We start from the raw sequence: 21,533 nt of genomic DNA, 5'->3' as shown, positions 1-21,533 counted from the left end.
ATCTGCAAGAGGCTTTAAATACCATAGATGAGTACGTGCAAAGTGCAGGCCTGGAATTATCACCTCAAAAGTCCAGTTACATTCATGTTGCCAACAAGAATGGAAGAAAACAATTGGCAACGCAAAGAGTCTCCCTAAAGATTGGAAATCAGGCACTGGAAGAGGTGGACGAGTTGAGAGTTCTTGGCCTAGAAATTCACAAATCCGGCAAAGGAACACAATGGCTTCATAAGGTGAAAAAAGTAGCTGCGACTTCCTTAAACTTAATAAAACGCATTTCGTCTAGGGGAGGAGGAGCTCGAGCGGACATGGCAAGACGTCTTGTACAATCAGTGTTACAGCCGAGGATACTATACCAGGCCCAATTCCAAAGACTCACGAGTCGGCAATGGGCAAAATTGGAAACAATAAATAGAAACGCAATGCGCACCATCACGGCCTTACCAAAACTTACCCCTATCCCTATTCTCCAAGAGTTTGCACAGATAAATACGTTGACAGAATTAATTGAACAACGAGAGGCAACAAGGGATATGAAGCGAAAGTACGTTACGCCCATAGCATCCTTGTACAACGAAGTGGCAGTTCGAACACCACCAATGGCTGACCCCCCTCCTTGGGAATTCACTACTATCACGACAAACAAGACCACTCGGCTTCGTCGCAAAGAAAAGCTGGCATCTCGACCTCTGGTTGATGCACTTCCAGGTACCTTAATTGCATATACGGACGCATCAATTATAGAAAATGGCGGTAGAACAGCAGCTACTAGTCCAACACACAGCGAACTAAAGGTACATAAAGAATATCTTTTAGAATACCCGGACCCGCTTGTGATGGAACTCTATGCAATCCGCGATGCTATGGAGGCCATAAATAAAATAGATTCGATAACAGAAGCCCACATCTATACAGACTCCTTAGCCGCCATAAAACAACTAAAGAAAGTGACGAAGACGCTATTTGTTACCCAGGAAATCCACGCACTCAATAAAAAAACAAAGATAAGCATCCAGATACATTGGACACAAGACAATGCTGAGAACGCTGAGCAGAGAAAAGTTGACCACCTCACACACGAAGTTCCACATACTAATGCGCCCCCCACCAGGCTCCCTTTCGATGCCCGCTCCGCTGTTTCCATTTTAGCATCCTCTTTAAGGAAAAGTACACGTGCCCTCATTCCCCCGTGTACATTCCCACTCCCTCGTAACTTAACGAGATTGGAGGAGGTTTCCCTTAGAAGGATAAGAGCTGGGGCGGCCCTTACCCCGTCGGTAAAATGCCGATGGGAATCGCAAGCTGAAATCGGACCAACCACATGCCCAAAATGTTCCACACCAGCTGCAGAAGTGGATGTTCGCCACCTGCTATGGACTTGTGCAGGGACAAGGGAATCAAGGACAAAGATTCTGCGCGAAGTGGGTCTAACCACAACAAGGGAAGATGACTTTTCTAAATGGCTCACCGACAACGCTAAGAGCGGGAGCCTGCTCCGGTTCCTCACGGAAAACCATTTACATGAGTTTATATAATATGCTTTATGGCAAGTTTGCGTACAAAAAAAAAAAAAAATTATCTATTGTGTTCACACCTCATACCCAAACAGTGAAAGTGCAGAGAGAACCTGAGAAGAGATTGATCGCCGTTTCGTCTTTTTTTGTCCTTGCTGTTTGATTGCAGCAGCATAATAATTTCCTCGCGGTTTCGCATTACAGTTTAAGACCATGACGAACACTTTTCTTCGTGGTGCACCCTTCGACACTGCTGCGGAGGTTACAGGAGGCATGGTGCGGTACCCGCTACTGATGTCGTGGCGATTGCAAGCACTGTACGGTTGTAGCGTGCGTCATCAACGAAACCTGGCATTTAGTTGCGGAGGCCCAGGTCTCCGTCCCATAGGCCTGCGTGCCGGGGGCGGGGAGTAGGGGGCCTCCTACATCGTTGGAAAACTAATTAAAGCTCTTAACAACAACTGGCATGCATTTTGTACCTCCGTACCTGAATCTTGGGGAAAGCCGGTGGGAAAGGCTGGCACTCAACGGCAAAGCTTTCGTAAATGAGGTCGTTAGAGTTATGATTTTTTACTGTTGCTACTAAGCAGCTTGAGCAGTCGGTGCAAGAAATGTTTGGCGCGGAACGCAGAACAAAGTTCCATGCTCCGCGTACACAGTATCACGGGCCGCCACACTCCGCCACTTCGACTTTTTCAGCACCTTAGAACTAATTTACAGATAAATATGCTTATTCAAATCTGTAATTGGAAGTTTTGAACATATTTTGGCTTTGTGGTTCCGAATAGACACCGCATTAGAAATCCGGTTAACAGATCCACGAGCATTTTTTCTTTATTTCGCCTTCGATGAAACGTGGCTGGAATTCGATGCTGCGGCTGCGCGACTGTGTTGCTTTCCTGGACGTTACGTCCTTTAAAAGGCCAATACCACTCGATCTTGCACAGCATATACCAGTTACGGCAGATTTTACAGCGCGGAGCGCGTACTGAGGAGAGTGCCCCAACCAGCGTGCGACTCCCCGAGTCAGAAGTCTATACCGTTTTCTCCGCTCAACGGGCAATCGTTTTATTTTAGCTCCTTGGCGTCTGTACGCCATTCGATCCATAATAAAACGAATTTCAGTTACATTACTATCTCACAGCCACTATCAACTTCTCTCATCATACTCCTGAGGTTCTCCCAGCAAGCGGTACGCTTTGGTTTTTTTCGCGATTGTGGCAGTCTTTCTCGTCGCCCCTGCGCTTATTTTTATTCTTGTTCACATCCGTAGTAGTCGAAGCATCGCACGAGACCACTGAAGTCACTAAATGAGTAAATTACACTCACTGGGATAACAAAACGTGAACGCAGAAGGAACACAGCGGCCGCAACGTACACGGCGTCAGCTGCTGCGCCGCCTCAGTATTATCCCCCGTCGGCCGCCAGGTGGCGCCACATGTCTCAGCAAACTCCATTGCAGGTTGCCTATTATCCCTGCATCGCTGACATCAGGGCCCGAAAACTCGTGCAACGGTACACTTCGCTCGCTATTGAGCCTGACATTCCTCTTCGGCACGACACGTTGGCACATGTCGCATAAGTTGACGAAACTTCTAACATCAGCCTGTACCCAGGGCCAATAAAACCCACTGAGAACCTTAGCTCCAGTTCTCCGGCTCCCCTTATGACCTGATGCAAACTCTCATGCGCCAGCACGAGAACCCTAGAACGCAACCACTTCGGTACCACTACCTGTTTAACTACTCAATCCGGACACATTTTGTACGACCGGTAAAGAACCCCGTTCTCAAGATGAAAAGTAGGGGCGGTCTGCCTCTTGCAAAAACATGTTTTTTCCTAGCTTTCTTCGGCATCCCTCATATGTGGTATCCTTTCACTGCTCTCAAGACAACACCGAAAGTGACACATTGAGCGCATTGTGAGCGAGGTCTTTGCGGCCCTCCGAAACGCTCGCCACTACAGTAGGGGAGGGATTATTGAGTCACGGCCGCTCGACGGAATCGCACTAGGTGCGGCCTGCTACGTCGCCCGAAACCGGCGGGAGGCGCCTACTTCCCGTCGCCACCGCCGCGGCGCCACCGTTCGGGGACAGCCGCGCGCGGAGAGCTGCGCCTGGCTGCGCTTTCAGAAAGGCGTCGGCGTGGTAGAAGCCTTTTATTTTAAGGATATAAGAACTCCGCTTCACACAATTTGGCAACACGAATTAGTAAATACTGTCATGTCTAGTGTGACCATGTCAGCACTTAGTGCTTGCTCGGCAACGGTGTATACTGGAGTGTACCCCGTTAAACTTAATGCGACGGTGGGTCAAGGCCACTCGATGGAGAGCTCGCATTACCGTGATGTTGCATTCGGATCAAGTTGTTTGTCACACGAAAATGTCACCCGGCTGTGAATAATTCGAAGCTGTTCAGCTGCCATGGTAGCCTAATGTATAACCACTTAACTATGTCGCGAATTCCGTGTGTCATTTTTCTACCATTTACTCATTCCTGCATGCATCTTTTATACACCAATTGATGTCAACCTGTTCTAAGCTGACAGCGCTATCCAATGAAGTATATTGTCCTACTGTGAGCAACCTCTGTGAAAATGCGACATGTAACCAATCTTTCTATCTCATTCTGACAAATGTTACGTTGGAAATATGAAGATGTTTATTAGGTTAAATCTACATGATAAACTGCGATCTTCGACGCAGTTGGAGGCCTTAAACTTTTTACGCCAGAAGGCCGTCATGGCTTCCCGCATTTTGCATGACCGAACTAAGCGCGCTTCATAGAGCCGGTCTGCCTCAAGGTGCTACGTATATGCGCCGAAAGTATTTATTACCATTTTTATTGGCTGCTCGCAAACCCGTACAATTTTTGCTGGTTTGTAGTTTTCAATGGAAGAACACGCATCGAGTGTTCCTGTTGTGAAACTCTTAGCTGCGATCACAAGAATGTTCACGCTTCAGAGCGCAACTGCAGTCGAGATTCAGCGAGCGGCCGAGCGCGCTAATTAAATGGCCACACAAAAAAAGGTAGAAAATTACCAACCGCAGATGGAAACCCTTTCTTTAGAGAGGTTTATGCCATAGCCATAAATGTCGCTCGACTGATGAGTTGACATTTCCAGCTCAGCTCGCTATCAGTGGGTGCCGCAAATTAACAATATTTGCATAGCGCCTCAGCATGGGCACGATCATTGTTTTCATAGATTAGCATCAGGTACTGTTTACAGTGAGAAAACAATGATGAAATCAAAAGTTTACACAGCTTGCTACTTCGCCGGACCTCTTCAGACTTCATCACCCTGTTAATGAAGGCGCTCGTAAGATGACAAAGCTTGATTACTTCCTTTGCAGGGTAAATCAAGCCTCCATTGTCTTTGCTTTTCATCAACCTGTAACTGGTCCAGTTGACTCATACTTCCTACGACAGGCTTTTGCACGACTGACATGTCGCCTCAAAACCATTACCAAATATCGCATAAATTAAGCAACAACCTGGTAGTGATAAACAAAACTTGGGGTTCTTAAATCTCCTTGCAGAGCCTCGTTAGAGTACCCGCTCTTTGCTACCTGCTTATTCACAGTATCCCGTAATTGTTGCCTCTGTCGCATATCATCAAAAATGCAGCCTTAAGCCACCGCATTATATGAAGTAGCACTCTACACATAGCTATATAAAGCTCCTCTTTACCGAAGCCGTACGAACGTGCCCTATAAGAGTATAGTGTGCCTGACTTGGGATCTAAGGGTCCCACTTTCAATAATTCCCATTTCACCCTTACATCTTATTGACTCTCTCTGATTTGGCAGCTCCTGCCACATTGAACATGTCATGCATGTTCTCATTTCGCCAAAGGTGTCTCGCCATATCACCAACGAACGTGCCTCTTGCCAGAGAGGTGTTTTTCCGACTTTCCGCCGACACAGCGGGCGCCGGATTTTCTGTGGAACGTGGCTTTTCAGTTTATCGCATCGACTCAAACAGTCTCAAGAGTATAAAACAATGTTGTATGCAGAGGCTCCTATGCTTGCAAGGCCACTCAGACTAGCGCTGCAAAATTTAGCTCAAATTGTATGCTTATATATATATATATATATATATATATATATATATATATATATATATATATATATATATATATATATATATATATATATATATATATATATATATATATATATATATATATATAAAACGATTCGTACCGTTTTCTGATATGTCCTCGCAACATAACCTGCGACAAAAGCTTCTGGTGCTACCTCATCGAGTTAATCTGCTTCACAACACATCGTTAGAAATCCTAGTTCACTGACCAGCTCCCTGGTAACTAAAGAGGTCAAACAACGTGACGGGAACACAAGAAAAAGGACAACACAACTAGCGCGGTGGTGCCGTCCTCTTCTCCTGTGTTCCCGTCACGCTGTTTTCACTGTTAACCTATAATTAATCACCAACAAGCCCAATCTGCTGTCCCTTGTAGCAAATTGAATGGCAGCTGATAGGGCATTATGCTTCAGCGACTGGACTTTTTAACCTCAGCGCCGCTTTCATTTCAGAGGAAGCGAGTGCAAATTTCCACTCCTCGCTACTGCCTTTGTCTGAAGCGGGCTCAGCAGATAAAATTTGAGGGTCTCTTAGATGTCTCTTAAGCGGAGGACGGCGAAAGCCTACCCTTGTCCTATCATTTGCCTCTCATCGTTTGCCACAGTTCGTCATTTCAAGTCGTCGTTTGATATATTGGTCGTTTCCCAGTCATGATGAGTCTGACTGCGTAGTCACTGTAGCCCTTACCACTCATAACTAAGCAGGTTACTCATTCAGAATCAGCAGTGGTCATTACATGTCATCCTTTCACATGTTGGTCATTTCGTAGTCATTAGCAGTAATAACGTGTCATGCCCAGCTATTATAGTCATTACCACACATCGGTAAGCACTTGTACTCATCTAATCAGTTGCGGTCATTACATGTGATAGTTTGATATACTGGTCATTACAAATCATTTGTCATTATTACCCATATTAGTCATTAGCATTAGTCATTACCTCTATCAATGTCTATTTATAACTTTTATTGATTACCTATCACCATCAATCATTTTCATTCTTAATCTCCCTCCTTACACGTCCGCTTTTGCGACTGACACACCAGTGCACAGATTACAGCCACAGCTTCTGAGCACAGACTTTCGCTCCATGAGCCTAGAACGGCTTTCGCCTTAAAAAACAAACGCATCCCGTTTCAACGTTAACGTGCTTGCACACGCGCACACAAACAGTTTGCGTTTACCACGCAGACACGAGGCGAGCGCAGAAAGGAAGCAAACCGCGCGCTCAGAGCCGGCGACCCCGGCGGCGACGTGTCCCCGAACAGTGGCGCCCTCAGCAGAAATAGCGGGCGCAACTGTAAACTCCCCAAGGACGCGCTTGCCCATTGACGGCGGCGCGACGCAGCATGCCGCACCCAGCGCGCTTCCATCGTGCGGCCGTGATTGAGTAATCCTGCTGTGACAGCGGAGGAAGTGGCCTGCTCCGTGGAAACTGATGGATCACTACAATTGAAGCCTTTGCACCCGGACCATTGCCAATTAAAATATTGGAAAGGGGAGTGGGTAGGCGTCGTGCAAGGGCCTTGTTCGAGAAGTATGGTGACGAGATCACCGCCTCTGCCTCTGAAACTTCAACGTTAGTTTCATCCGCTAAGGACAACATTGCCTTTTCCCCTGTGAGCGCATTCGCAGGTACGAGAGCCTGGCGCACAATGCTATTACTGTCGGTGTCACACAACATGGAAGCTGGCTGTACGAACAGCTCAACGTGCATCATGGGCATTTCGGCATCCACAGGGGTTGAAGTATGGACCACCTTTTCCAGCTGGCTTTCCGAGTACCTGACCACTGGAGGTGTGTTGGGGAAGAACTCCGAGGACTCAGGCAACAAGCAGACTCCGCACAATCCCCTGAACACTTACGCATGCATGACTGGCAATCTGCGGCTCTGTGCCCAGTCTTCTCGCAAATGAATCACCGAACCTGGGGCTGTGAGCGAAGAGCATATGTTTTGGGACTCACTTCATCCTTTTCTAACTTCTCTTTGAAAACCAGTAGATTGCTCTGCCGCTGTGCCTCGAGGAAGCGATCGGCCGCCTCCATCAGTTTGCCAACCGTGATACAATCCCGTTCACGTAAAAACACAGCAAGACGGGAGTGACAGTTGTTTATGAACTGCTCGGCCACCATTATATCACGAACATTCTCAAATGTGCTGTTCTGTCCCCACATTTCGACCTAGCGATCGAAGAAGCTGAAAAGCCTAGTAGCGTATTGCGACGCGGTTTGGCCCTCCTGGGGCTTGCTTTGGCGAAATTTCTCGCGATGACCCTCAGCAGTAAACCGAAGTATCTGCTAAAGCAAAGGAAATGAGAAACCTAAAGCAAGCCTAGCCTTCTCATAGTCAACCGAATCCTCAGGCGAGAGCCGAACAAATACATTGAGCTTATGAGGTGAAAAGCAAGGCGCCTGTGTGTTGTGCGATGTCAGTGCACAGTAAAGAACCGCAACTGGTAGAAATTTCCGGAGCCCTCCACTATGACGTCTGAAATAGCCTGAATCACTTTGGGATGTTAAACCCCATAAACGAAACCAAACCAAGCCATGCCTGCTTATGCTATGTCATTGTTGCATAATTTAGTTTTGTTCACTGATGTTGCCCTTCCTGCTTGGACCTTACAAATGGTCTGCGGTATGTACGCAAATAAACGGTCTTATTCAACGAAAACATCAACCACCTTTGTTAGCATCTGCTGTCGCTCAGCTGGCAAGATTTGTCTGCAGGCGCGAATTTGTGGATTAAACCTTACACCAAGACAGGGATGCCGAGGAAAAGCTGCAGCGTTCAGTATGAATTAAAAAAAATGTTATTTTAAAAGATTTTTGGCATATACAGGTCGCGTATGGTCAATTATGATTTATTATAGGATTCCTCTGCGTATCCCGAGGTAACGCGGGAGAGTTCTGGCCTCCTCAGAATCCTGCTGTCGCGCAATGTCTCCTCTTTGTATGAGCAAAATCTTGCCCTGGCATTGGCGGCCTGGTAATGTAAAAGCATTGAGAAATGAAGAGTCTCTGTATTACCATCCTTGCGTGCATTCCCGATGGCTCAGAGGGCGCTATTTGTCTGCAGCGGCCTTTTTTTTTTTCCACAGAGCATCGCAAAAGTATCGATATCACAGTGCTCCGGCCGGAAAGGAAAAAAGGGTTTAAGAACTCTTTTTTTTTAATGGTTCCTTTCTGTATTCTTCAAAGAGATTTTCCTGGAGCCGTAGTACCGAGCCCGTCAATACAACACAAATGTCAACACTCCAAGGGCCAATTTTACGAGAAATAGCCTTTAGGCACATAGCTTTGAGACTCGAATAGTTTCCCGATTCCACAGACATCAACTGTCGCACGTCACCACTAGAGAAGGCGGAAGTGGGGTCTGTCGTTGCCTATAGCAGAGGGCAATCCTGTAACATATTAACGCGACAGCACTGAATGGACGTAGGGTTGTCTGACGTTAGGTTTGACTAGAGCTGCAGACTCAGGCGTCTCCTTTGATATGGAAGGGTGATGTTAGAATCGGCGGGCTACCAGGACCCTCGCGTTCTGACTCAGACGCTTTAACCCTCGGCTACACAGGCATGGGGATACGGCTCGGTTAAAGCGGGGCTTCATACATATGTGGAGCAGCAGTCTAAGCCATCACATCATACACTCAAGGGAACTTGAATCGCTTTTTTGAGAATTTCACGAGATGCACGCATTAGAACATATGTAACTTATACATTAAGTTCACGTATTATGTTTTGCGCTACCTTTTAAAGATATCATGTAACCAACTATTAAGGTCGCGACGGTCTGCAGGCACACAGCAACGGATGAATGCATGTTAACGTAATTATCAGTGGCGTTTCAAATTTTAACTGCTTTCACCCAATTCCTTTTGTGAGTCGTCCTATGCCGCTAATCAACGCCTCGCGACCTTTACTTCCGTAAGCATTGCTTGTCTTCCTCAGTGTAGGCTTATATCATTTGGTAATGTATCAATTGCGGTGAAATTAACATCGGTGTGCCTTCTCCGCACCGTGTGTTGCAAAAAAGCCTGAATGCCGAAACAGTTTGCTCAATGATTACGGCGTCAATTTAAATGCTAGCACAAAACGGCTTGGCATGTATTAGTAATCAGCCTACACAAATCGGGTTCCTTTAATTTAGTTATTTTCGAAAACCGCTTCAGCTGCCATTTAAAGACGGAGCTTCAGAAGTCCTTACGTTTTTGCTCTATCAACTTCGTGTCACGACACCCGAAGGAATTTAAGAAGACTAGCGAAAATCTTGCGTTTGGTTGAGTCATGCCACACCGACTTTATCATATAAGAGGTAGATAGGTAGTGGCGGCAAACCCATTGTACCAGTTTTTTTGTGCACTATTAATGTGACGCTTAATGTCACGTTACTGACGACGATGAAGGATTGTGTGGCAACTTATGTGAGACCAATTTTAGAGTTCGGTTGTGTTCTTTCCTCTGGCAGTCTTAAATACAAACTACGACCTTTGTTGCTTCTGCAGAGGCGCGCTTTACGACTATGTTTGGGGTTACCAAAATCAGTTTAAAATGCAGCCCTCTAGAAGCCCGTGTACGAGATGAACTCTCGATTTGAGCTGCTCACTATGCGAACATTTTTACGAGCACTTGAGCCTCTCTCTGGAGTGGCTTCTCCAATTTTTATTACACACCAAGCTCCGTTTCTAGATTATCATTGGCCGCAGTATAAGCAAATACAATTTGTATTTACTCAGTGCTTGCTTTCAAAATTGAAGCTCCGCTTATTTCAGTAAGACCTGTTGGTAATGTTCAATCTGCTTCTGCACTGTTCTTTGACCAATCGTTGACATCTAAGTAATGCAAAGAACGTGACAACTACTGTTATAAATGGCCATTTGGAAGATTATATCTATTACAGTATCCACAACACGTAGCTATTTTCACAGAGGCCTCACAACGTGATGAAAAAGCAGCCATAGGTGTTTATTCCCAAGCACGCGATTGGAGTTTCTCTGTATGGATCCCAGATTACACACTAATATTTACTGCTGAATAGCTTGCAATTGGTTTGGCCCTTCAAAACGTTCCGGGTAACGTTACTCATGTATTCATACTCTCTGGCTGCCTGTCAGTCTTAGCAGCACTGCAAAGCCCGAAGATGCGTCTTTTGAAACAAATCCTGATGTTTTTCCTTCCCCTACATTTACAGAAAGTGCGTTTTCAGTGGGTTTTGGAGCACTGCGGCATTACTTCTAATGTAATGGCGGATTATTTAGCAAATTCAGCTCTCGATGGACTTGTTGCCGATGATGTACCGAATGTTATTGTGCTAATTATATATCTCCTTTTGAACAGGTTCAAACGTTACACTCGTTGAGCCATGAGTCAATTCCTTGCGATTACTATTTCGAACATTTATATTTTTATTGAAATGTTAGGCATTGTAACTCGAGGCAGTGTGAGGTCTCCATGACGCTCATGCGTTGTAGGCTTTCTTGCCTCAATCTTTACTAGTCGCTGTGGATTCACGCCGTCCAATCTTTGTGCGTCTTGTGATGATGTGGAAACAATTGAACTTATATCCTCTCCTGCCGCAGGTATACTACTCATAGAAAAAAATATTTAAAAATACCTCTTGCTAGCCTAGGATTGCCGTTTACAGTTCTTGTACTCCTCTCCTTTCGTGCAACCGTCAAAGGGTATGCCCTAAAATCGGTGTGTCAGTTACTTCACAACTCTAATATTGCCACCGGAAGATAGGTGTGTTAGCGCTGATCTATCTTAATTATATGTTAATGTTTTTTATTTTTTACCTTTCTTTAATTGAATTCTATTCCTATCGCCTCAAAATTTTCGAAATTATTTTAGCATCTTAATTAATTATTTATCTATTATACAGCATAAATCGACATCATGTATTCCATTCTTACAACTGCAATGAACTCTGGCCGATCCCCCACTGTGGGTATGTGCCATATGTGGGTATGTGCCTTCCTGGATATACTATCCTGCTCTTCTCAAGCCATGAAGATCCCTGCCTGGCTGCGACCCTCTGCCTCGCCAAAGAAGCTCGGAGAATCGCCCGCTTACGGTTTGGTGCTTCTCAAGAACGCTCCAAAGTATGAAATTATGATGCCACTCACCGGCGTGTCACGCACTCTATAGGTGATTTAGTTCTTCTGTGGCGTCCAATTCGGTATCGCGGCCTACATAAAAAAATTCGAGGACACTTTGGCGACTAAAGTGATGAAAGGCAAAAGCCTGAGTGCTGCATTCTGCTATGCGACTGTTTCGCAAGTAACGACGAATGCTGCTCGAGTAAAGCGAGCGATTACTGCTTCACATTCCGCGAGTGCATTTATTCAGTGAATTCTGCTTGGCAGCGACGAGATCGCGCTTCTTGTATCTTTGCAGTTGTTCTACGTTTACTGTTGTGTGGTTGATTTTAGCTGGTGTGCGGAATTAATTATAATAATTAACTAATTACATAATTACGTAACTGTCATTAATTAGTAGTCAATAAGTAATCAGTCATTAATTAGTAACTAGTAGACATTTATTAACATTTAAATAATTAGTTCTTAGTATTTCTTTAAATAATTAGTCATCAATAGGTGATTGATAACTGATTGGCATATGACCATATAAGGCAAGCATTCGCGCATAGTATGGTGGTGCTCCGTGATTGGTCGAGACCTCCATGACGTCGTCCCGTCTTGATCAATCAGAACCAGCGCAAAAGCGTGACACTTTTGCTGCCGACAACGATGAGGCAATAAAGGCCTTCGCCTTAAAACTATTGGCCCACTACGACGGTCCTTATGTGGTTGTCAAACGCATCAGCGTTTTAACTTATGAAATAGCCCGCCTGACCACATCGGGTCGTGGGTCTGCCTAACCCGAACTATGTCACGTCGTCCGTTTAAAGTCGAGTAAGCCTCGCAAGACTCATGAACACGCCCAGAGGGCTTCGGCTAAATAGGGGGGAAATGTCACGTTAATGATTGTGTGGCAGGGGAGGAAGAGGCTTTGGTGTTTTGGGGGCTAGCAGGCTTCACCTTGTCCCGCTGTCACAGCACTGTAAATAAACATCCCTTTTCTTATTTCACCGCCACAATATTGAACCTGAAAGCGTTGTTTGCTAGAATTTACAAACGTGTGTGAAGAATATGCTGTCAACTCTAAATGGAGGATAGAGCAAACCGCTGTCTTCTGGCTTTTGCTGTAGGGCGCTGAGGACCACAACCCTGCCGCGTGTGTGAGCAGAAATTAGCGAGCAGGTAGAGGATGGCGCTCGCAGATTGGACGACAATAAACATAGAAGAAACAGTTGCAGCAGAATCTGGGGACGAGCTCCTGTCAGCCGAACCAGCAATATACTGCATTGCGATGAAGCGGTTTGAAGATAGGATAAAAGTCAACTACATCGACAGCAACATTTAGAGACTGGTGCTGACGGGTGCACTAGATTTAGTGCGAAGCTAGTTTGAAGGCCTAGTAGGTATTTGTCTGCAAAATAGGCAACGTCACGCTTCGCTGTCGTGTAAAAATTAGCCGTGGTCAATAGCGACCAGTATGGTTGGCACTCAACGCTATACACTGTATACAAGTTTGCGCGTGCGAGTGAGATTTATTTGTTGAAGAATATCACTAACCATAACCCTGAATGATTAAAACATTAAAGATAGCTTACTAGGGAGATATAAGTATGAAAAGCAATCTCCTAAGGAAAAGTGAACTCCAGGCAAGGATGTAATTCACATTGGCAGCTCATCGTGAGAGGCATTGCGAGGGCCGTAATGTTTTTTTGTCAGTTCCATAAAGCTGATAAGCCTGTGCCTCCGCGTTTCGACCGTTTGCGAGGAGGGCTGCAAAAATAGGCATGCCATGTCCTCTGTGCACTGCGCCCCAGCAGTTCATGCTCTTTCATGCAGGACTTTTTAAGTAGACCAAACTGACTACTGTATTATTGAGGGGTTACAACAGCATGCTTAATGTATAAAGAATAATTGCTACAAAATCTCAAACTTTGTGCGACATATTGTGCCTATCAGCAAGTGAAGGGCACGATTTGAGAACACTAAGATTTTGGACAGGAGAGCCGATATAAAAGCTATGCCTGTACTGGGGGCCTTCCACACTCGATGCGTTCTTCTGACCTCTTTTTGCCATAATCGTGTCGAGGTTGCGTAAGATTGCGTTGCTAGGCGTCTTTGCGCATGCAAATCTTTTTATTTATATTTTCTCTGTCGCACTCCTATAAACAAATGGTCACTCGTCAATTATCGTGTCTCCTCTATGTCTTCGTCGAAGGTTTTGCACTAACTTCATATATGCAGTGCCATACTAGTGAGGAAAACAAGCTAAACATTACAGTGCGATATTGGTATACCAATACTATAACATAAGATAGGTGGGAAAAACTGGAAACGCCGGTTAGAAGCAGGCAAGCACGGAAAGCAAGGACAGCAGGCTCTGTCGAGACAGGGGAAAATATTTTGAAACGCTCAGTGTGCCCACGTAGCAAGGAACTGCTAGCTACTGCAACGCCGAAAGGTCAAATATGTACCAGATGCTTGGAATAAAAGTTGACAAAGTAACAAAAAAAACAATAAGAAAACTGCATCTTTTATGTTTGAGTAAAACTAAAGTGTGTAGCTCGTATAATGATTCACTTCCCAGTCGAAAAAAACTACAGAACTGTGTTACAAATACGACAAAATATCCTGTAGTTCTGTCGTAATCATCAAATTTTTCTGTAGTTCTGTAGTACTTTTTTGCAATTCTGTAGTTTTTCTGTAGTATATTTCTGTTGTCTGTAGTTCTGTAGCACTTTTTCTGTTGTGACTACAGAAATTTCTGACGTTACTACAGAGTGTTCTGTTGTCACAACAGGTTTCCCGTCAAAAGCCGCACAGAAATTCTGTCGTGACATCAGAAAATTTTCTGTAGTTCTTTCCAACTGGGTTTTGCTTGATGCAGACTCAGCGATATCGACAGACTACATTGTATCGCCGCCGAAAGGAAAGGGACGACGCTACGACTCAAGTTGCAGCGGGTACGACGTAATCAATAGAGTAACATTATCTTAACCCGGAAACGAAAGGGGGTCGTAACGTAAAACAAGAGACATAAATTTCATCACTCCCTCTTTCTTTCAGCACCCGTGTGCAGCCCACGTAGCCCCACGTGCGGCCTTACTATCGCTAGGTTAGCAGGCCTAGCTTTTGGATGTGGTTAATGTGATTTCAGGCGGGCAAAGAGGAACCGCACTTTCAGAGTTCGAGTGGTCATCGAATTTTAAAGTATAGATATTGGAATAATGTAGAGCTATCTAACAATTTCTGTGACAAATGCGCTCCATATGTTTGACTCAGTGGCTGGAATAATCTGTGAACAAGAACGTTATGATCCACAGTGTTATTTCAATGTAGCAGTTACAGTGCACATAGCTCAAACAATAAGATCGGCATTTTTATTGTCGACTTCCGTGAGAAGCTCATTAACCGTTTCTAAAGTAACATTTCTAAAGAAACTTCCGAAATATACCTGAAACGTTTCAGAAAAAAAAATCTTGCCATAAATGTGTCAAAATGTTTTCCAAGAAACGTCTCTTTAGAGACACCTTTGAGTCGTTATGGTGTAGCACAAGGTGTTTGTAGTTGTTTGGAGTCGCTCAAGGTAGTTTATGAGACGTTCTGTGTTTCGTCAGACCAAAGTGAAGGGCTCTGGGGATTTCGACCGCATGTAGGTTTTTAATACACTGACGTCACATACACTGACGTCACATACTACTGAGGCGCCTTGCTATTCGGCTACATTGAAAAGCTGTTGCTGCGGCCCGGTTTTGATCCCGCGTCCTTTGGTTCTGCAGTCGAGCGCCCTGAACATTGAACCACAACTGTGGAAAATCTATGAATTAAGACAACGGCTGCACGTGGGAAATATGTCCTTTACGACATTTTTGCTTTTTTCTCGTGATCTTGAAATATATCGATTATTTTACAAAATGCGTTCGAACACTTCCAGAAAGCATCAAGCGAGGCCCTGTAAACAAACCAACGTATTGTGGCGAACTAGCCGGAAAATCTGCTGCTGCTGCTATTCTGGAGGGTCTCGTTTTATCAGCGTAGACTTCTTATCTCTTTTTCGCGGCGGCAAGAGCTTCTTTTCGGGCTTTGCAAAGATAAGGCAGCAGTCGTCGTGCTGGGAGGCGAATACGACGACTGCAGCGCTGTCTGGCTTTCTCTGCCGCTGCACCATTCCCGCTAGCGATCCCGCAGTGTAGTTATTCATCGGAGCCGCTACTGGTGAGTGCACGTTGTTTTTCTGACAGCTGCAGGTCTTAACAGCTGGATGTGTTTATCCGGGTCTAGAGCACGGTAGCGGTAGCACACCGGAGGAAAAATAAAATAAAAACAGACGCAGGCGGGCTGCCAAAAGCGTATTTATTGTTTCGAACTGGTTCTTATGCATCAGGATTCTGGCAACAAAAAATGAAAACCTCCGCGCATAATTTGTGGCATGGTAATATTTTTCTGACGCTGTCATTGACGTTATGACTGGTGCTAAGAAAGACATGTCATGGATACCATTACTGCAGAGCTTGTTCTACCTGCTAGTGCTTGGGCGAAAAGAACGGCCGTCGTGTTTACAAGTAACTTTGCAGACCTGCAGTATCCTCCGTCAAAAATTCTGCGCATTTCTTCGTACAGCTATAGAAGGTGATTATTGTTTTAGGCTTATTTCACCCGTTTCAGACTACGTAAACAACCTCGCATTCTTTGCACATTCTGACACTCCGTTCCTGGTATAACGACCCGCTCTGTTGTTTGGTGTAGTACAGTGCTTCTAAATTTCTTTAGGTTCCTTTACCATCTTGCTATGCCAACGAATCACTCGACGTTTTGCCGCCAAAAAGGAAAGATGAACAATTTTGTTTTCTGCATAATTTCTTGCGTGCTATTCTAGCTCGTGTGCGGAAATGCCTCCCATGGCTCTTCAATGACCCTCTCGTGTATCGCCTCCTTGTTTACTCGCTTTTCGTGGCTTTATCGTCCGCCAGCCGCTAAAAGCATTGATATCTCCCACGGCATATTATGATAATCGCTCGCTTTCCTTGCTAAGAAAACACCGTATTTTGTGTGCGTGTGACGGTCAGCGAAACGTGCTTGTTTCTGCATTGTGGGCGTGCCCATGCGTCTTAATGCAGGCATCGCTAGTTATGCAGCTTCAACTGTCGTAATAGAGTTGTATGTTTTCATTAGAAGAGCGCCGGTCTTTCAGCATGATTTCAGTTAAACTTTCTTTACACTAATGTATTTCCATAACGTGGACCGCACAGCTGTCTAGAGCGCTGTGCTGCGGAGCAAAGTGAGATATTGGCTGGGCTGCTCTGTAAGTGTTCCAGTGAAGCTGTCACTGCAAACAGTATGCCTTCGCTTCTGCGCCATCATTGTCCCCAGCACCGGGCCCCTGCTTTAAATTTCACTTTCTTTGTGCGTCAGGTCGGTATTAGAGCGACAGCCGTGCTGACGTCTGTACTTTGTTTCTGCTTATATCTGACACTGGCTGTGGTAGAAGCGAACCGATTAGTCCCTCGTACCAATGGTGCGCCGTGAGTTTCCTCCGGATATTTAGGGTTGTAAATTTTATTGCCGGTCATGCAATGTGGCGAGTTGTGGCATTGTACACGTGTCTGAATCCGACGATAGTTACAATGAATCAATCACTGATTTCAATAACGCAATAACACGATTTCAATAACACACGCACACACACGCACACGTACCGTCTTTGCCAAAAGTAACCAGGCTGTGGGTTCCGCTCCTCAGTCGAGTTGAAAATTCGTACCATTTCTGAACCTTTAAATACGTGCAAAGTAAAGACGAGCTCTTTTACTCGCTTATTAGCAAGTTGTGATCACCGGAAAGCCATGGCTTCAGAATACAAGCGAGAAGCAAAACATGCAGCCTGGTTACTTTTGGCAAAGACGGTACATGCGTACATACAGCAGTGGTGGTGGAGATACGCAAAAGGACATGTAGAAAACTTTTTCAGGGTTATTATAAACACGTAAACGTAACAATCAATGAGCAAAAAAAGTAAAGTAAAAGAAAATCATAAAAATGCATAACGGCGTAGAAATGAACAGCAGCCATGCACATACACAAATTATTTTATGCGACTTGCATAATTGAGAGATCACGGAATACAATTACGAATCTGAGGAAATGAGTACAACCAAAACATACACATTTGGCAGCGCCATAAATAGAAGCATTTATCTATTTTATTTAGTGTTATAAAAATGAAAATCTGTCAAAATAAAATCTTTTGGTAGGAAATAAAAAGCTATTTGTCATTTTAATTTCAAGTGAACAATTATTCCATATTTTTACACCGACATACTGTATTAGGCGTTGACCGTAAAAGTTTCTTGTGATGGAAAGGTTAAAGTTTATGTTGCTTGCATTTCTGGTGTTCCTGTTGCGTGTAACAAATAATGTAATTGGTAAAGGGCGAGCATTCCGGAGAATGGCATTTACTGCAAGGCACTCTTTCTTTTCGTGCACTGTAGCCTTTTGTGTGATTCGGTAGGGGGAAACATTAGTCTCACAGTGGTGATTGCTGCAGGTGAGTAATTCTATTTGGGCGCGGAGTCATGGCGCGGTTAAATTTAGTGACATTAAAAAAAGTTTTCAAAATCCCGCTCTAGAAGACTGTCAACAAAAACGAAACTAGAGCGTAATAATGCTGGATAAATAAATATTTGTACACTCTGGCTGACTACTCTATAGTCCCTACGCTTTCTTTGTTTTATAGAGAGTCATGCACCTGCGGCGAGGCGTTCACTCTTTCTACAGCCGCTGGCTCAACACTTGGGCAAGCCCCGCTGTTCGTCGCCAGTTGTCATCGGCTGGTGAGTGTGACTGACTCTCTTCATGCAATTGATTCATGCCTGTAGAACACTAAATGTGCCTTTAAAACGTCATGATAAAGCAAAGCACACGAAATGACGATCGTTCTGGTGATGCATGTTTGTGAAGGTGTCGGGCTAAATCTATGCAAGCAGCAATATGACCGTCTATCAGGCGTAGCGCGCCAACCGACCGAGTAATTTCGTTCTAAATAAAAGAAAATAAATTGCGCTAAACTTAGAGAATAGCTGCCAGAAAGACAGCACGTGTTGGGGACTGTCCCGAAACCAGCAAACGAAGAGATTAGTGCTCCACTGAATCAAATCTTTATTGGGCTGACTGCGCCCGCAAAAGAACTGAGCAGTTCGGTGACGGTGATAGCAGCAAATGTGCTCGTTGGTCGTCGAACAAAGAAGGCCCGTCGCACTCGTCAACTCTAAATTTAAGGCGGTGAAGAAACCTCCTGATAACGCCGCAAACGGTGACCAGCATAACCCGGAATATTGTGGAAAACACACGCGAGTGGCTGAAATCTTCGAGATACATCTTGACTTGCCTTGCGCGACATGGATGGATGGGTGGATGGAATATAGGAGCGTTCCCTTTGAAACAAGGTTGTAGCAGTAGCTATCATGCTCATTTTTGTCCCTATATCATGATTATTGGTTTAGATTGGTTAACTACACCATCCTTCTACTTCTTGAATTTTTGTTTCTACATTACTAACATTATGTCACGTTTCTGCTTTCAAGCCACCAATCTTCCATTCATTTTTTGCTAGCTTCCACTGCCGGTTTATTCACCCGGCCACTGGTATCTCTAAACCCCAGAGCTTCGGGAAGAGTGACTGCGCCTGCATCGACTTCCGGATGGATACCATTACATTCGAGTCTAATATGGTCAATTGTTTCCCTGGAGTAACCTCACACAGCACATGCGTCATGTTCATTGTTAAATTTCGTTTTGTAGCTGTGTTTTCTAAGGCACCCTGATCTAGCTTCAAAAAGTAGGGCACTGCCTCTTGAGTTATCAAAGAAAGCTTCCTTCCTGATCTACATTTTCCACTTTCGGAATAATTCCACACTGAATTTATCCAATTTTCTATAATAATAATAATTGGTTCAAAGGAAGGGAAGGGAGCAGTATCTGTCACACTTGCTCTGTGGACACCTGAACCGCGCCGTAAGGGAAGAGATGAGGGTGGGAATGAAAGTGGAAAGAGAGAAAGGGGAGCCGTAGTGGAGGGCTGCGGCGTAATTTTTACCTTCTGTGCTTTTCACCTGTTGCTTAATGCTCTTTATTTCTCCGTCCTTGTGACTAGCATACTTACTAGTCAGTTTCCTAGTTCTTTTCCTTCATTGTGAGTCAACGCTTTTTAGGTATAGGTATTTAAATACTTTAGCTGCTCATCTGTTACTGTCCAATTTCCTCAGGCGTTCCTCATAAGAAACTGATAAACTGATAAAGCACCGTCTCGCGACAACCAGCAGAACAACGAATACAGAACTAATCCGTGGGCCGTATACAGAATTAATCCCCCCCCCCCCCCCCCCCCGTTCTCCGCCTCATGAAAAACATCGCCTCAATGTTCAAAAAATAAGCAGAGAAAGGAAAACATCAACATTGGAAAGTTTAAACATCACAGATTCTTTGACGCGCACAATACGGCTTCGCCCCGCCGGGGTGGTGCAGTGGTAAGACGCCAGACTACTGTGCCGGAGTTCCCGGGTTCGAACCCGACCGCGGCGGCTGCGTTTCGATGGAGGCGAAACGAAGAGGCGCCGTGTGCTGTGCGATGTCAGCGCACGCTAAAGATCCCCAGGTGGTCGAAATTACTCCGTAGCCCTCCACTACGGCTCCTCTTTCTCTCTTTCCACTTTCATTCCCACCTTCCTCCCTTCCCTTACGGCGCGGTTCGGGTGTCCACAGAGCAAGTGTGACAGTTACTGCGCCTTTCCCTTCCTGTGAACCAATTATTATACGGCTTCAGACGACGTACCGTCATTGCCAAAGGTAACCAGGCTGCTCCCAAGGCAGCCGGAGCAGGCTCGCAGCCGTGTGGCGGCGTGCGTTCGCAGGCCTCTGCTCGTCAGCTCCGAGGGTGCAGCCGCTGACGTAACTTCGAAATTAATTCGCGTTTTGTATTCTTTTACGAAGTAAAATTATTAGTACCCGTTCGTGTCCGCCTTTGGCTTTCTTCCATCCGTGTCTAATTCGCTCAATTCTATGTTTCGCTTCTTTCAGATAAAACTGACGCACCTAAATCTGCTTGCATGAAAAGCGTGAAAGCATGATAATGACTTAGGCATGACTATGCGTACTGCTTACAGTACGTTGCTTGGAAAGTGCCAAGGAATGTCATTTTATGCAATATATATACAAGTCCTAACTACATCGAACTTCAATTGTTTCATCCTTCCTTACTGCACTGGGGCTTTAAGGGAAGCCGGTCACTAATTTAAAGAAAAAAAGGCTTCTGACGCAATGATAACCTTTGCTTCGTAGAGTAATATAAATTACGGTGGACGTTGACTAGGTAAGTGATTAAATGAATTGTGATGGCGAACATTTAGTTATTACCGATAGGTTAATGGTCGCAATTAAATTTCTAGCCGGTTATAAACAATAACCATATCCATCTTTAGAATTTTGAAAACGCGAATTTGCTTCTCGCTACGGGACAACAAATTTGGTTGTCGTGGTGGGTGAAAGCGAAACCGGCGCCAGCATGCAGCCACACCCACTTTCTATGTCCTGCCCTAGTTTCACCCTAGGACGCGCTGCCATACCATCTGCGGCCGCCGTGCTATCAGAGTCAAGTTGAGTCACTCGAGTCCGCGCTCGGCGAAAGTGTTTCCTGAATGCACGCTTTGTGTCTTGGACTGGTTACAGGGCTCAAGTGAAGTTTTTGGCTATCTGAGTTTTATCGTGTCCATTCCAATTTAGAGTATGAACTGGCATCACCAACCTTTTTGCTAGAAAAGTGCCAGCAGGGGAAGTTTTTGTCGGTTGAG

General features: G+C 45.0%; 1 protein-coding gene across 1 annotated transcript in view; it reads left to right on the top strand.

Moving 5' to 3' along the window:
- The first annotated feature begins 15,772 nt into the window (after positions 1 to 15,772).
- Positions 15,773 to 21,533, top strand: part of LOC146192615 (uncharacterized) — a 39,457-nt gene continuing 33,696 nt past the window's right edge. Inside the window, exons 1-2 of the mRNA XM_084602501.1 lie at positions 15,773 to 15,909; positions 18,425 to 18,521. Coding sequence (XP_084458627.1) covers positions 18,431 to 18,521 — 91 coding nt within the window. The 5' untranslated portion in view covers positions 15,773 to 15,909; positions 18,425 to 18,430. The remainder of the gene's footprint in view (positions 15,910 to 18,424; positions 18,522 to 21,533) is intronic.

The sequence above is a fragment of the Amblyomma maculatum genome, chromosome 4 (genome assembly GCF_055883805.1).
Source record: "Amblyomma maculatum isolate TAMU_Amacu chromosome 4, ASM5588380v1, whole genome shotgun sequence".
NCBI lineage: Eukaryota > Metazoa > Arthropoda > Arachnida > Ixodida > Ixodidae > Amblyomma > Amblyomma maculatum.
Note: the sequence above shows the minus strand (reverse complement) of the source record. Positions and strands in the feature narration are given on the sequence as shown.